The 15,519-nt window shown below is 40.4% G+C and overlaps 4 protein-coding genes across 4 annotated transcripts; 2 read left to right on the forward strand and 2 right to left on the reverse strand.

Annotated features, from left to right (window-relative positions):
* Positions 1 to 4,059: 4,059 nt before the first annotated feature.
* Positions 4,060 to 7,111, forward strand: BO79DRAFT_209875 (putative actin binding protein). Its single transcript, XM_025682692.1, has 5 exons — positions 4,060 to 4,131; positions 4,220 to 4,472; positions 4,525 to 4,712; positions 4,767 to 6,644; positions 6,765 to 7,111. Exons 2-5 carry the CDS (start codon positions 4,268 to 4,270, stop codon positions 6,849 to 6,851), a joined length of 2,358 nt encoding a protein of 785 aa, XP_025537892.1. The 5' UTR covers positions 4,060 to 4,131; positions 4,220 to 4,267; the 3' UTR covers positions 6,852 to 7,111.
* A 258-nt stretch (positions 7,112 to 7,369) lies between these two features.
* Positions 7,370 to 10,373, forward strand: BO79DRAFT_197688 (dynamin-related GTPase DNM1). The gene is made up of 4 exons (XM_025681285.1): positions 7,370 to 7,442; positions 7,515 to 7,704; positions 7,770 to 9,761; positions 9,817 to 10,373. The coding sequence occupies exons 2-4, from the start codon at positions 7,606 to 7,608 to the stop codon at positions 10,129 to 10,131; spliced, it is 2,406 nt and encodes an 801-aa protein (XP_025537893.1). The 5' UTR covers positions 7,370 to 7,442; positions 7,515 to 7,605; the 3' UTR covers positions 10,132 to 10,373.
* Positions 10,374 to 10,571: 198 nt separating this feature from the next.
* On the reverse strand, positions 10,572 to 12,228 carry BO79DRAFT_197691 (putative UPD-GlcNAc transporter (Mnn2-2)). The gene is made up of 4 exons (XM_025681286.1): positions 11,862 to 12,228; positions 11,783 to 11,808; positions 11,714 to 11,730; positions 10,572 to 11,652 (listed from the first exon to the last, which is right to left on the reverse strand). The coding sequence occupies exons 1-4, from the start codon at positions 12,156 to 12,158 to the stop codon at positions 10,589 to 10,591; spliced, it is 1,404 nt and encodes a 467-aa protein (XP_025537894.1). The 5' UTR covers positions 12,159 to 12,228; the 3' UTR covers positions 10,572 to 10,588.
* A 411-nt stretch (positions 12,229 to 12,639) lies between these two features.
* On the reverse strand, positions 12,640 to 15,293 carry BO79DRAFT_197693 (putative cell cycle checkpoint protein Rad17; the record flags this gene model as incomplete). The annotated part of the gene is made up of 2 exons (XM_025681287.1): positions 14,553 to 15,293; positions 12,640 to 14,418 (listed from the first exon to the last, which is right to left on the reverse strand). Exons 1-2 carry the CDS (start codon positions 15,042 to 15,044, stop codon positions 12,640 to 12,642), a joined length of 2,271 nt encoding a protein of 756 aa, XP_025537895.1. The 5' UTR covers positions 15,045 to 15,293.
* Between the last annotated feature and the right edge of the window lie 226 nt (positions 15,294 to 15,519).

Genomic DNA, 15,519 nt, shown 5'->3' on the forward strand with positions numbered 1-15,519 from the left:
ATTTTATATTTATTAAATTTTTAAATTATTATTAGACCTGATAATCAGAATTTTTATCTTATTTTAATTTCTGTATTATTTATTATTTTAAATATTATAAAATTAAATTTAATAATCTGATTAGAAGATCAGAAGATCTTTTTAAAAAAAAAATAAATAATTATTATATTAAAATTAGATTATACTTAAATAAAAGAATCTAGATCTTATTTATTCTATAAAAAAAGACTTTAATTTACTATCTGTATATAAAGATTTTATAAAAAATTTTTATAAAATTTTTCTAGATTTTATTTATTTTATTAATAATAAATCTAAATAATTACAGGAACCTGATCTACTAGTTATTTAAAAAAATTTTATAAAAATTTTTTATAAATTTATTTTAATTCTAGTAATCTGATAATTAATCTAAATTATTTTTAAAAATAAATAAAATTTATAATTATTTTTTAAAATCTAGATTACTCTGTAAGATATATATAAGAAAAATAAATAAATATTAAATATTTTAAAAATATTAATAACAGATAAAAATTAATATCTAAATATTTTTTTAACTTTTTATAAAAGAAAAGAAAGTTTATTATATTATAAAAATTATTTATAAATCCCTAATTATATTAATCTGAAAACTAATTTAATTTATTTAATTTATAATATATTTTTCTCAGAATATTCTAGAAGATTTTATATTTATAAATTCTTAATTTAAAAATATTATTAGTCAAACTAGTACTATTATATAAAATAATAAATAAGAAACTGCTATATTTACTAAAAAATAATTTTTTTATAAAAAATTAAATAAAATATTTTAAAATCCTTATTAGTCTTAAAGTATATTTAATAAAATATATTTATAGATTTTATTATTTATTTATTAAAGAGTAGGAGCTATAATATAATATTAATAATTATTAATTATTTAATTAAAATAAAATATCTAATCTTCTATAGTATTATAGCTAATATTATTATTATAATTCTTATATATATTTAATATATATAAAAATTATATAAATTATTTTATTTTATTATTTCTGATAAAAGCCTTTAGTTTATTATTAATTTTTAAAAATATCTAATTCAATATTTAAATATTAAAAATAAATTATTAATAATTTATTATTTAGAAACTGATGAACAGACAGAATAGATAAATATTATATTTAAATAATATTTTTATATTTATATAAATTATCTGTAGAATAACTAGTCCAGTTAATTATTTTTAATTAAATTTATTTTAAATATTATTTATTTTAATATAATTAAAATTATTTTATTTTTTATTAATTATAGCTTTTATTTTTATATAAAATTTAAATTTATATCTGTATTAAATTAATCTGCTATTAAAGATATAAAATAATTTATTATTAAAATATAAATAATTATTAAATTTATATAAATTAAAATAATTATAATTTAAGCCAAATATATAAAGTAAATAAATAAAAAATATTATTTTAATTTAAAATTCTAAAAAAATTAAAAGATCTGGCTGAATATCTGATTTATTAAGATTTTATAATTTAATAAAAAATTTAATTAGAATATTTTAAACTTATATTTAATTAAATAAATTATTAATTTATATATTTATTATCTAATATTTTTATTTAATATAAAAATTTATTTAATATTTTATATAAGCCTGCTTATCTCTGCTAATAATAATTTATTATTAAATTAATATTAATTTTTTTCTTTTTATATTAAAGTTAATAATCTTAAAAAATAAAAAATTAAAAATATATTAGATTTTTTTTAGAATTATTATAAGCAAGGCTGACTCTAGCTGATTTATTTTATTAAATAAAAAAAATATATTAATTTTATTACAGAATCTACTGAATATCTAAAAAATACTTATTAAATTATTAAGAATTTTTATTATTATTATTTAAATAAATCTAGATCTTTCTCTTATAAAAGCTCAGCTTAAGAAAAAAAAATATTATTATAATATTAATTATAGAATATTATCTGGACTAACTACTTAAATATATAATTTAAAAAAATATAAAACTTACCAGCCTTCTAGATTCTATTTATAGTTTTAAGTTATATCTTATCTATCTTTCTATATATAATCTGACTGTAGTTAGCCAGCCAGCCTCCTACCTGTTTCTATTTTCTATTTAAGCTATCTTTCTACCACCCCTGCCAGCCCGCACCTTGACATGTATAGGATTTTTAATAATATAAAATAAATAATATTAAGTAATTAAAGTTTATGGAAAGAATAAGATAATATATATAAAAAAATAATTAATTTTTTTTTATAATATTAATTAAATTTAACACTTAAATAACTTCCATGATTATTAAAAATAAAAAAATAATATTAATTTATTATTTTTAAAATTATATAAATATTAAAGTATTAAAGCTAGTTAAATATAAGTTTATTATTTATTTATTTATTATTATTAATACTAATCTACTAATTATTAGAAATAGCTTTAAATTACTTCTCTTATTATATTTTATTTATAAAGATAATCTGTAGAGATAATATACTTTCTTTAATATTAATTATAATAATTAAAATAATTTATTCATAATTTCTAGATTATATAAATTTTATATTTATTTAATATAATTCAGTACCGCAGATAATTTTTATAATTAATATTATTTTTATTTAAAAACCTGTTTTATCTATATTATAAGTATTATATTTAAGAATTCTATATTTTTATATAATATTTTATATTAATTTAAATTATTAATTTATAATTTTAATATCCTTATACTTTGCATGTTAATAATTAAAATATTAAGTATATTTAGATTTTAATTTAATCTGATAATATTGAATGAATTAATTAATTTAATATTTATTAATAAAAATATTTTTTAACTTTAATTTTAATACTAGAAGAATCTCTATAAAATATTATATTTTAATAATAATAAACAGATAGTCTTGTGAATCTAATTTAAAAATTCTATATTTTAAAATTAATTTATTATTATTAAATAATTTTTTTAAATTTATTTTTATTTCTGTACAAGGTTTGATACTATTCAAATAATCTTTTAGAGTATTTATCTTAATATTAAATATTATAGTATATATCTTTTTAATAATAAATTAGCTATAATTAAAGATCTTGCAGGTAAGTACTAGTCTCTTATCTCAAGAAAAATTCTCTATGTATTTAAATAGCTTTAATATTAACTGAATTAAGTAAGGTTGAATATATTGCGTGTTATATTGTATAGAGGTTCGAAGTGGTGAGGATTACTGCGCCGGCTCATTGTCGCGCCGCTTCGTTGTCCGGTTACGTTACTGTTATGGTTTTATAGTTACTAAGTTAAATGTGAATGTAGATTCTGATACACAGTACTGTAGATTGGCATGCATGGCTTATTCGTGCCTGCCAAAAGGCCGCAGTAAAGGGAAGCCAGCGCCCCAGTAATTCGAACAAACCGGGCCTAACTGTATAGCAACAACCTCAAGCCGCCTAGTGAAGGGCACTTGTGTGATTAGAACATCAAGAAGCATTTGTGGAGTGCTAAAGCTAGACCAGAGGCCCAGTCTTGAAGGTAACGCTCCAGTCAGGACTTTGTTGAAATTAATTTGTGAAGTTTATTTTGTGGCTCAGGGTGGTTGGATGGTAGGCCTTAACTGCGTTTTACTTTACAAAGTACGAAGTGCGGAGTATTTCAGTGGTATCTCAACTGAAGCCTGGCACGCTCGTTATGTATTTATATAGACATATTTCCCCTCTGCCGCCTTCGCCTCGATTCTTTATAGTAGTATATCCATAATGGACATCGTCTGCAGCCAGAAACATCGGGTTGCCCTGTTATGCCCACCTGGGCATCCGTCGGGCCCGATTTCTAGCCAGATCTACAGTAGGTAGTTACAATGGGCAAGTTACCCGAGTCTTCGGTGTTCAAGGTGCCTGGGTACCTTATTTGTACTGATACTGTAAAGGGGAGTGCACCGCCTCGCCCAACTGTTGTTCCGGATTCCGGTGCCCCCCCATACTCCGTAGAGTGTGACGTATCCCGCTAGTCTAAACATGACCCCTAGGCAGACACAACTACTCCTATTTACCAAACTATCACCCGGTGTTCTTCCATACATACGATCATTTTTAGTTGATAAAGGTATACAATTCAATCTCGCTCGTGTCATACAGATTTGGAGCGTCACTTGTTTCCTTTTGCCACATCTGACAGGGAACAATTGTGTTAGGTTATTACACAGACATTTGAAGCTTTTGTGGTGAACCAGCTGGTAGACATGGCGACCCTGAACTTATCGGCAAATGGACCTTCGATATCAAAGAGCTATCAGAATGTCGTGAACTCTTCTTTTGCGGGTTCTGACACAAAATCTCCTACTTATGGACAATGGGCGATCTTCTCTGTCTCTACACCACTCGTCAATGCATTCCAGAAAGAGAGTTCTAACAAAGAAAGTGTCTTGAAGGTTCAAGATACCGGAGGTAAGTCTCTCCCACTAACTAAATGAAACTTTAACTGACTATATTCCACAAGCCGGGGAATTGGCGGATCTTATCGATGAATTTTCAGAAGGGAAAATACAGTTCGCTTATGTCAAGGTTGTAGATCCGAACACGGGTCTTCCCAAGAATGTTCTCATTGCCTGGTGCGGCGAAGGTGTCCCTGAACGGACAAAAGGATATTTTACCAGTCATTTGTCTGCCGTTTCGAAGTTTTTGCACGTTAGTTCACACTTGCCCCATTCCTACTTCTTATCTGACTCAAAGATCTACCAGGGATACCATGTACAGATAACTGCTCGCTCGGAGGGAGACCTAACCGCCGAAGGAATCATACAGAAAGTTGGCGACTCATCCGGCGCAAAGTACACCCCAGGTGCAGCCCAACAACCATCCTTGACACCCAAGCCGCCGATATCGACGAAGCCTGTTTTCACCCCTAGCCGAACTGCTGGCATTGATCTGAGAGCAGGGGGATCGGGCCCACAGCGGGTAGTCCGGAGCCATGATGACAATGATGGCTGGGGCCCTGATGCGCCACCTGTTACTAGGACCGAACTTGAAAAGGTCCAACCTGCCTATAAGCCGACGAAGGTTGATATCCAGAAACTGAGGTCAGAGACAAGAGATGCCACGGCCGTGAATGAAGCGCAGCGTTCTGAGGATCGTGGCGATATTGTCAAAGGCGGTTACCAACCTGTTGGGAAGGTAGATATTGCCACAATCCGGAAACAGGCCCGCGAAGCAGGCAACTTTAGTGATGATAAGCCAGAGCCTGTGCGGGGTGCATATGAGCCCGTCGGAAAAGTCGACATCGCTGCAATTCGGTCCAAAGTACAGAAGCCAAACGTTTCTACAGCTGACAACGAGCGCGGCTCTCACGAATTGACTAATGCAGCGCCATCCAGCAGTTCGGAGCGTCTGAGCAGCTTACCGAAGCCGAAAGTGGCGAACAAGTTCGGTATTAATTCAGCGTTCGTGGGTACAAAACCGCCTCTGCCTGTTGTCCCTTCTACAAAGGCGGGCTCTTCTACCGCACAGATTGGCAGTGCAAGCCGTACATTTGCCGATGAGGGTGGAAAGACGCCGGCACAACTCTGGGCAGAAAGGAAAGCTAAAGAGCGTGGACAAGAGAATGTATCGGCCCCGCTACCGTCGAATGGCACCACTGCCATCAACCAGGAAAGTGAAAGGGGGGAATGGAAGAGTTCCTATAGCGGCAAAACTTGGGCCCCGGTTCAGACCACAAACACCGGCAAGTCCTTCGATAGTGACGTTCCCCAGCCGTACCAGGCGTCAGATTCTGCTCCTACTGAGTCGACCCAAATTGATACCCAAACTCCCCAACCAAGTGTCAGTGCTATCAGGGATCAATTTTCTCAAGGCCCTGCGCCAGATTCTCCTCTGGTACGAGAAAATGCCAAGAATAGCAGCCATTCCATTCCTTTACCTGGCCTGCGGGTCGATTCGCAGGACTTGGAAGCTCCTCAAGAGTCTGTAACTCGTCAAGAGCTTCCCACCCCGCCGCAACAGCCTCGATCTCCGACCCCACCTAGTCCGGAGCGCGAAACTTCCCCAATACGCGTTGCCCTACCCGTGGGTAAAGGACCTACTGATGTTCACGAGGAGCAACGCTCGCCACCTGTGATACCCATTGGAAGTCTACAAGACGCAGTGCCCAAAGAAGAGGAGCTGGAGGATGATGTGCACGACATTGGACGGGCGACGGCCCAAGCTACTGTTGGTGATGAAATGCAAGAAGACGGGATCAAAGCTCTCGTACAGTATGATTACGAGAAAGCAGAAGATAATGAGATCGAACTGAAGGAAGGCGAGTACGTTACTAATATCGAGATGGTTGATCAGGACTGGTGGTTAGGGTCGAACGCCCAGGGAGATAGAGGTCTTTTCCCCAGCAATTATGTGGAGGTAGTTGCAGATGAGGAACAGACCCAGGCGGCTTCAGGACGTCACGAAGATACGGTTGAATCGGATTCTCCAGTACCTGTCACGAAAGTCACTGAATCTCCGGCTCCGGCTCCGGCTCCGGCTCCCGTGCCAATCAATGAGTCTACTGCGACGGCTCTGTATGACTATGAAGCCGCTGAAGATAACGAACTCAGCTTTCCTGAGGGCGCTGAAATAACTAACATTGTAAGTCGTGATTATTCGAGCCTATAAATCTCGATGCCCCCTTTTCCCCTCTTCCCAGCATATGGGGAAGCCTCCAATCATTGATAGCTAATCATCTGGGCCATTGCCTATGCCCTCCAGGAATTCCCCGATGATGATTGGTGGTTTGGTGAGTACCTTGGTAGAAAGGGGCTCTTCCCAGCCAACTATGTGCAACTTGCGAAATAAATGCCGTGCAATCCTTGTCTGCTGCAGACTCGCTGAGTGCGACACCCGAACGTGGCCGAGCATGAAGAAATCAACTGGCGAGGGGAAAATAACAGAAGTATGTCTGCGAAGGTGCAACTCTCCTTGGCAGGTTGTTGTTTGGGGGAGGGGCTTGTTTCCTGCCTTTGGTGCTTTGTAAATGTACTTAGTATGCACTTGTTATCAATTCATAGTGTATAGTTTCGAGCCTTTTACTGTTTGGTCAGCGGGGTCAAATATTTCTAGATCGAGAAGAAGGGTGTTGTTGGTATACGCAAGACTTCACCGAAGAAGGAAGTGGCTGAAGTTCAAAACAACATGGGTGCATAGCAGTACCGTGACTCTGAATAGAAGGCCATAAAGCCGATGGACCGCTGACAAAACGAACGAATCAGAAGGTAGAATGCGGTGCCGCTGCTCATTAGTAATAATCACATGACATCCTGGTCTAACTCTACTGCACATGAAATCCGGCGGTTTGAACCACTGAGGGTGCTACAGAAAAGGATAAAGGGCGCTGCCCGGGTTGCATACTTCGTTATTTCTTCTTCGATATTTGAAGCATTGAAAGAAAGGTTAGCCCCTTTTTTTTTGAAAGTTGGCAGAGATATTGTGAGCATACAGCACCTAACCTGAAACTGTACTTCTCAGTTATTATTTTCCCCAGTATTGACAAGAAGACTATCCACGTTTGATAAAGACATTGGGGCCTGTATCACTGGGCACTTTTACAACGATGACAGCTCTTAGCGAAGACCTGCTTGTGACTGTGAACAAGCTTCAAGATCTTGTCTTTAATACGATCGGAAATGACTCCCTTGACTTGCCGCAGATTGTAAGTTCCTGCAATATTTACCCGGCAAGGGTCCGCCCATGCTATGGTGCTAATAATCTGTGCAGGTTGTTGTGGGCTCTCAGTCATCTGGCAAATCGTCCGTACTTGAGAACATTGTTGGCAGAGACTTCTTACCACGAGGAAGCGGTATAGTCACGAGGCGCCCGTTGATCCTCCAACTCATAAATATTCCCAGCGAACGGCACGACAAGCCCGAAAGCGATGAGGTTCATATACCCCATACAGCAGCAAGTGTGGCGGGACAGTATGAGTGGGCAGAATTTCACCATCTCCCTGGCCGCAAATTCGATGACTTCGCCTTGGTTAAGCAAGAGATTGAAGCGGAGACCGCAAGGATAGCTGGAAGCAACAAAGGAATTAATAGACAGCCCATCAACCTCAAGATATTTTCACCGCACGTACTCAATCTTACCATGGTTGACTTGCCGGGGTTGACGAAAGTGCCTATCGGGGACCAACCGTCCGACATTGAAAAGCAAACACGGGCTCTAATACTTGAATACATAGCGAAGCCGAACAGTATCATCTTAGCTGTTTCGCCTGCTAATGTTGACCTTGTGAATTCCGAAGCTTTGAAGCTTGCTCGTCAAGTGGACGCCATGGGTCGAAGGACAATTGGAGTTTTGACGAAACTGGACCTCATGGATCATGGCACGAACGCCATGGACATTCTCTCTGGGCGCGTCTATCCTTTGAAGCTCGGATTTATTGGAGTTGTTAATCGATCACAACAAGACATTCAATCTGGGAAATCACTGTCTGACGCATTGCACGCCGAAGTCGATTTCTTCCGACATCACCCAGCCTATAGGAATATGGCGAACCGTTGCGGTACGCAGTTTCTTGCGAAAACCCTGAATACCACCTTAATGTCCCATATCCGGGATCGGCTGCCCGACATCAAAGCGCGTCTTAACACTCTCATGGGTCAAACTCAGCAAGAACTTGCAAGCTACGGCAATAAACAGTTCAGCGGAAAGGAACATCGTGGATCCCTTATTCTACAGCTTATGACGCGCTTCGCCTCGTCTTTCATATCTTCCATCGATGGAACGTCCTCCGAGATATCAACCAAGGAACTCTGTGGAGGGGCGAGGATATATTATATCTTCAACTCCGTTTTCGGCAATTCTCTCGAAACAATCGATCCTACCCACAACTTAACTGTTACTGATATTAGAACTGCTATTCGGAACTCGACTGGTCCACGTCCGAGCCTATTTGTTCCGGAGCTCGCTTTTGACCTGCTTGTCAAACCTCAAATAAAAATGCTAGAAGCTCCTAGCCAGAGGTGTGTTGAATTGGTCTATGAGGAACTCATAAAGATTTGTCATACGTGCGGCTCGCAGGAATTGCTTCGTTTTCCACGGCTTCAAGCGAAACTGATAGAGGTGGTGTCTGACCTTCTTCGTGAGCGCTTGGGACCGTGCTCAGCTTATGTTGAATCGCTCATTTCCATCCAGAGGGCATATATCAATACAAACCATCCTAACTTCCTCGGTGCAGCAGCGGCTATGTCGTCTGTCATGCAGAACAGGCAAGAACAGGAGAGACGGGCAGCGCTAGCGGATGACCGGAAAAAGCGCGAGAAGAGACGATTGAAAGAACTCGGAGCGGTGAATGGGAACACGCCAGCATCCCCTGAGGATGAGGACGAACAGCATGCAGATCCTAAGACGCAAAATATTCCCATCAGGAGTCAACCTCCGAGAAATACCAGAAGCATGTCCCCTCACTTTGGCAAAGGACAAGAAGGTGGCGTGACCGCAACCTTGAATGGAGCCCATGCACAGTATCAAACTGCTTTTGGGACAGCCAATACCACTCGTGATTCGTTCCTTAACTACTTCTTCGGTAAGGACGGCGCGCAACCTACCAGCTCATTGCCTCAGCTGTCGGGACAGAGCCGTCCATATACCAATGTCAATGAAGCAAGCATTAGTCACAGCACTCGCCGGACTGATATACGTTCCCCTATCATGTCAACTGATGAGTTCCCACCTCCTATGGAATTTACCGGTGATGTCGGAGCTGCCGTAAGTTTATCGTACCCTTTGTTACACGAAAGACATATGCTGATCATCATTGTAGCCGAAGGACGACCCCGAAGCTGTCCTCTCCGACCGTGAACTGTTAGAGACTGAGCTGATTAGTCGACTCATATCTTCTTACTTCAACATCGTCAGAGAGACCATCGCAGATCAAGTTCCAAAGGCTATCATGCATCTCCTTGTCAACCACAGCAAGGATGTTGTGCAAAATAGACTCGTGAGCGAACTTTATAAGGAAGATTTATTTGCAGAGCTTCTTTACGAGGATGATGGCATCAAGGCGGAGAGGGAGAAGTGCGAGAGATTGCTGGATACCTACAAGGAGGCAGCGAAGATTGTCGGAGAAGTCCTGTAACATTATCGATGAAAGAGCAGACTGGGGACCATCAGCTTGCGCTATCAGCCAAGACAATATCCAGCTTCTGGCCTTCTGAAATCCCGGGGTCCGGATGATGTCGCACATTTTTGTATTTATAGTCTGACATATTATCATCACCTGCGGTAATCCACAGTTACATCATGCGGAACAATAGAGAAGCAGTGGTGACGAGTAGTCAGTCAAAAGAAACTAGGTGTTGTCTATTAATGGCCATCGATGCGTCGAAGCTAATAGATGTCAGGTCTACGCGGTAATATGCATTCCAATGTATACATATGTTTATAAAGCCCAAGCCAATTCTCGAGGCACATGCACCATCATACACAATATACTCAGATGTATATATATATGCACATTTCTATCTTTATGACTGGAAGACCTTCCTGGCCGTAATAATGCCGTGAAAAAATAATCCTAGCGAAACATGACTGTTTTAATCGTTTTTAGCAGTTTTCACCTTGGGGCGTGCACCTTCAATGCCATATAAGGCGCCGCCTATGAAAACAAACAATGCGCCCATGAGCACACCTGGTGAAAGGGCATTTCCAAACAGATAGATGGAAAGGAGAAGAGAAACAAGCTTCCGAACATTGAGAACAACGGTGACAGTTAAAGAAGATGACTTTGCGGAGAGGCGATGGACTCCTCGTATGCACAAGTACTGCGTCAGCGCATTAATCAGAAGGTAGATTACACGTGTCGGGACACACGTGAATATTGAGTGCATTTGGAAAATATCCTTCAGAATCGGAATCTGCCCTGATATACCACCGGGTACTGACGCAAAACGCCATCCCTCGCACGACTCTTCCGAGAAACTGATGCCTTCAAGACCGGCCGATGATGCATGGCTCGGAGGACCCATTCCGGTCATGCCCAAAATCTCAGGCCCAGAAGTTGGGGGATATGTCGAGAAAAGCATCCGCCACTGGCTCACAAGTTGTGCATAAGCGGGTAAAAATAGCGGTAGTGATAGGGTGTGAGAGTAGAACAGAGCTTCTTTCCAGTGGTCTCGGCCGTACTTTGCGTAGAGCCTGTCCGCATATATCCCCTGGAAAGCCGAGAGTATCATCGCTAGAGCAAGGATGGTGAACCCAACCAATGTCGTGGTTGCAGAAGTGCTTTCAACATTCATAGACTGGCCTTTAGCCTTGGCATCTGCTAAAGCAGCAGTGACAACACCCAAAGTAAGCATTAGAACCGCGAGTATTTGCCCTCGTGAATATCTCTTAGCATTGAACAAGTAGCCGATGATCATAGACGCTACTGGGCCCCCAGATCTTAGAATAATGTGCAACGGAACTGAGATCCTATAGGCAAAGGCCCAGTTGTTGAGAAGATTGACTGTAACGAAAAACGCTGTGTAGACTAGCCATGATCTTAGTGGAATGGCACGCGGACTAAGATATAGTGAATGAGGTCCCGCTGACACAGAGAGAAAGCCAGGAACCGTTAGGACTGCAGTTAGAAGGAATTGAGCAAACGTTATCAGAGGACCTTGAGCGAAGACGTTAGAGAAACCTGGGATAGAAATGGTTGGTTGATGGAAACTAAATACCAGAGCTTGGCTGGTCTCTGTATAGAAGTCAGTTTCGTTCAAACCCCTATGAATTGCGGAGGCACTTACTTGATGATTGCTTCGAGTGCAAAAACCTAACCATCTGGCGTCAGTAGCGGAACGTAGCCATACCTGGGCACATACTCACATTGGCGCAACAGCCACCAAAGATCAAGGAGAACATCAAAATTATATTTGTCCATTGAGGCAGTACAGTATGAGTGGTAGCACTTATTACACTTGTTAAGTGCCCAGAAGCGGTATCTGTAGGGCCCATAACCTCATTATTCCTTTTTGCCTGCTTCGGGACCCTTTCAGCATCCACATTGTTTATCCCATTACCTGAAGTTAAAGTAGTTTCAAGCTTGTAGTCAGCACCCGGTTTACTCTCTGTCTGTGTCGAAACGGGGTTACGGTCATAAACCGTATCCTTTCGAGCGGACATTTGCTGGCCGTGTTCTGTAGCAGACAAGAGAACGAATTGAGGTCCAGAATGAGACAAGGATAAGGCAGAATTGGAATGAGAGTGACGTGAGACTTGGGCTCTGGTCGAGACGTGATTATGTTATACGTGTTCTTGGGTTGGTTACCTAACAGTAGGTATTACTTACTGTATGTGGTATAGCGTGCATATTCCGGAGAAAATGACCGCTAAACATTAGATGCTGGCGACCTACTAGCAGCCCCGGCGGCCAGGCATGCTGCTATCCGCCACTAGCAGTCAATCAATCAAGCAAGCAATAACCATCTGCCATGATCTACAGGACGTTCCCTTCCTGTTTCTTCTCTCATGGGAGCAAGCACCCCAGCAAATCAGTCGCCTACATTGCATCTGGCTTGATACGCTTAGGCTATTGGGTCGTTAGAATTTCATTGTTGCGAAAGAATATGTTGGAAGTCTATGTCCAAATCAAAATATGATAATATCAGTAGTCATCTACAATATCATCATCTGCCAAAAACAGCCTCTCCTCTTCCAAAGACGGCGGCAGCCGGGGCCCAAAAGCATTGCTGTGGTATCGACGACTGATTTGGGACGGGCTTCCTGTAGGAGGGCCCTTCCATTGAGCCGTAGATGTGACTGCAGGTAATTCAAAAGTGTTGTCAAGCAAATCATAGTCATTAGCATCACTTTGACTCTCAGTCCCGCTGAGTTTGACAAGCTTATGGAGTCCTTGGGATTGCTCCATGTCGCCAGCTATTAGAGCCAGATAAGGCAGATGGTGAAGAATGAGATCACTGCGTGACATCATGGTAACAGCTACAGTTGGTTTACTGCGGCTGTCACCTATGCTAGTGGCCTCCTCAGGTTTGGAGCTCGAGTATGATGGGTCCAATAGTTTAGTAGACCATACATCTATGAGATCTTGTATCTCTTCCATATCTCGAAGCAATCGCAACGAAGCCGGGAAAAGCATTTTATATGCGCTTCTTGTATGGTTCGAGCCGTTATTGGGCCATGCAGATCTCTTCACAGGGCTTGGAAGGGCAAACAGTATACCTCGAGTAGCAACCTGATAACTGAGGTCTTCCTGGCGCAATGAGTCTGACCCGGAGTTGTATCTACTGACACCAGCCAACCCGAGCCTGCTTCGTCCCCTTGTGTCGAAAGACAGCATATCGCTGTCGGATAATGCACCTATGCATCCATCTAGGTAGTCTGTAAATGATAAACCATTGCATGACGGAACATAATTCTCGTGAAGAGCGCAAATAAAGGTTTGATTATCGGTTCCGGCTTCATCCACAAGTTCGTTGACACACACTTGGGATAATTGTGGCCGCTTATGGTGGCTTAAGTAGTCTGGGGGCAACACAACTTGGGCGCCTTCAGTTGAACCGGCATCGACACGTTTGTTATACACAACCTTGCCAATGGCGTGAAATAGCCCAAGACTCGCTTCTCTCTGTGTAACTAAATCCAATGTCTCCCTTTCAAAGGCCGTAAGAGGTATGCTAGATCCTTTAGAATTCCTAGGTTTGGGGGGTGGGAACTTCTTGAACCCTCCAGAATTCATGCAAAGAAATTCCAAGGACGAGATTGCACTTCGAATGTCCCCGATAGTAGAGATATTATGGAGTATGGCAGGGCCCGGAAATCTCTCACGTTTGGAAAGCCGAGCCTCCTTTTCTAGCACGAGATGCAAAGCCTTGTACATAAAAGTCGGGGCTATGCTATTAAAATCAAGGATGCTCGTTTTTGGGTGATTGTAGAGTACTGGTCCTAGCAACCGATGGACTGTTAGGCTATCTGAAGGGAAAGATCGTGAGTTAAGAAGTGTCTCTGACACGATCAAGACAATCGGGGAGTTTCGTTGCACATCAGCTTCAGAATCAATGTTCTGTTTTGATGTTCTGTCAAGATACCGCAGAAGAGCTAGTCTGAACGGTGTTAGGCCAGACGCAGAACCTGTAAGCGTTGGAAACTCCTCTATGAGAATTATGCGCTGTCGCGAAGCATCCGCACTATTGCCCTTATCTCCAGGTCCGGGAGAGCTAGTCACCTCATCTAGGTCGAGTCCTTTAAATTCGTTCCCACGCTCCAGGAAGTCATCAAAACGGGAAGCAATTGATACATGTGCTTTGGTGGCAGACTCTGATGAAGATGGGTTTTTCCATTCGAGAATGTCGTATTTCAACACAGCTGATAGTAATGAAACTGTAGCCGTCTTACCGCTTCCTGCAGGACCTCGAAGGACAAGTAGCTTGTCTTCTGTCAGAAAGGAATCAATGTAGCGAAGCATAGTGCTAGACAATTCTTCCTTCAACTGATATGGAAAAATGCACGAATGGAAAGGACAAGAAACAAAGTGAGGGGAGAGAAAGGCTGGTAGCTTACCTGTCGCTCCCCTCTGGCAAATGTATTGATTAACCAGCTTTTCACATCAAAAACTTTCTTGTGGTGAACCGCCAATTCTTCTATACTGGATGGAGCAAACTGCTGCGCCCATGGCAAGGTTCTATGAGCGGGTTGTAAAGAACGTGGTCTGGATTTAGGCTGCTCGGTGGAAATGAGAAACCGATTGGCCATCCCAGCAGATCGTTGTCTAGGTTTGGAAGTTTTAGTTGAATCATTTTGGTCCGAGGGAGTTGTCCAACCGCCCGCCAGAGTATCAGTATCGAAGGTGATGTGGCGCGTGAATATCTCATCAAACGAATCATAATCATCTTCAATTATTTCGTTGCTGCTTTCTTTCCCATCTGTAGATTCTAGATCTTGCCTATCGCCAGTTTCTCGCGCAGGCAATTGCTGTTTGGGGTTTGCGGGGCCATAGAAGCTATGTAGGGAATTATTCGTCTTTGTAGCATCCAACGAATGCTTGCGTTTCATTTTTCTTGCTTATTCGCGGTCTGCAAGGTAAATAGTCCGGAGCCAATGAAGAGACTTAGAACTGGCTGTGGTGCTCCGTACAATCGAGAAGGGCAGGTAAGCAACACTTTAATCTGAATCCTGGGCCTCCCGATCGAATGACAGTCTAGCTAATTCCGCTGACTTTTCGCGATGGGACAAGCAATTCATGACCATTTGATATGATGGATGCGAGAAAGCAGATGAGTCACTGAGCAAGATCCACTTTTGACATTGATATGTCGAGCTAGAGGCTGACATAGAAGTATAAAAAGGAAGCTGTATGATATAGGTGGAATGTTGCAATGCGGAATCGAACTCCTGCTACTCGTTACCGCCTACACAGAGCTTAGGTACTGCACTTTCTGCGCGCACGAGCCTCTCGCCCGCCGCATTAGCCTTTATCTGGTATGACTTGGTGGGCCAGTGTCTGGACGCGGACGCGTCTGTGTCCCTT

Source organism: Aspergillus costaricaensis (assembly GCF_003184835.1).
Source record: "Aspergillus costaricaensis CBS 115574 unplaced genomic scaffold BO79scaffold_22, whole genome shotgun sequence".
In the NCBI taxonomy this organism is placed as follows: Eukaryota; Fungi; Ascomycota; class Eurotiomycetes; order Eurotiales; family Aspergillaceae; genus Aspergillus; species Aspergillus costaricensis.

What these genes read in the sequence shown, in the direction of transcription:
- BO79DRAFT_197691 (XM_025681286.1), bottom strand. Translation starts at nt 12,158, where the DNA reads ATGTCCGCTCGAAAGGATACGGTTTATGACCGTAACCCCGTTTCGACA. An exon ending in TTGGTGGCTGTTGCGCCAAT is followed by an intron (nt 11,809 to 11,861) that starts GTGAGTATGTGC and finishes CCAGATGGTTAG; the next exon opens with GTTTTTGCACTCGAAGCAAT.
- BO79DRAFT_209875 (XM_025682692.1), top strand. Translation starts at nt 4,268, where the DNA reads ATGGCGACCCTGAACTTATCGGCAAATGGACCTTCGATATCAAAGAGC. An exon ending in CCGTTTCGAAGTTTTTGCAC is followed by an intron (nt 4,713 to 4,766) that starts GTTAGTTCACAC and finishes AAGATCTACCAG; the next exon opens with GGATACCATGTACAGATAAC. An exon ending in GCGCTGAAATAACTAACATT is followed by an intron (nt 6,645 to 6,764) that starts GTAAGTCGTGAT and finishes TATGCCCTCCAG; the next exon opens with GAATTCCCCGATGATGATTG.
- BO79DRAFT_197688 (XM_025681285.1), top strand. Translation starts at nt 7,606, where the DNA reads ATGACAGCTCTTAGCGAAGACCTGCTTGTGACTGTGAACAAGCTTCAA. An exon ending in CCCTTGACTTGCCGCAGATT is followed by an intron (nt 7,705 to 7,769) that starts GTAAGTTCCTGC and finishes TAATCTGTGCAG; the next exon opens with GTTGTTGTGGGCTCTCAGTC. An exon ending in CCGGTGATGTCGGAGCTGCC is followed by an intron (nt 9,762 to 9,816) that starts GTAAGTTTATCG and finishes TCATCATTGTAG; the next exon opens with CCGAAGGACGACCCCGAAGC.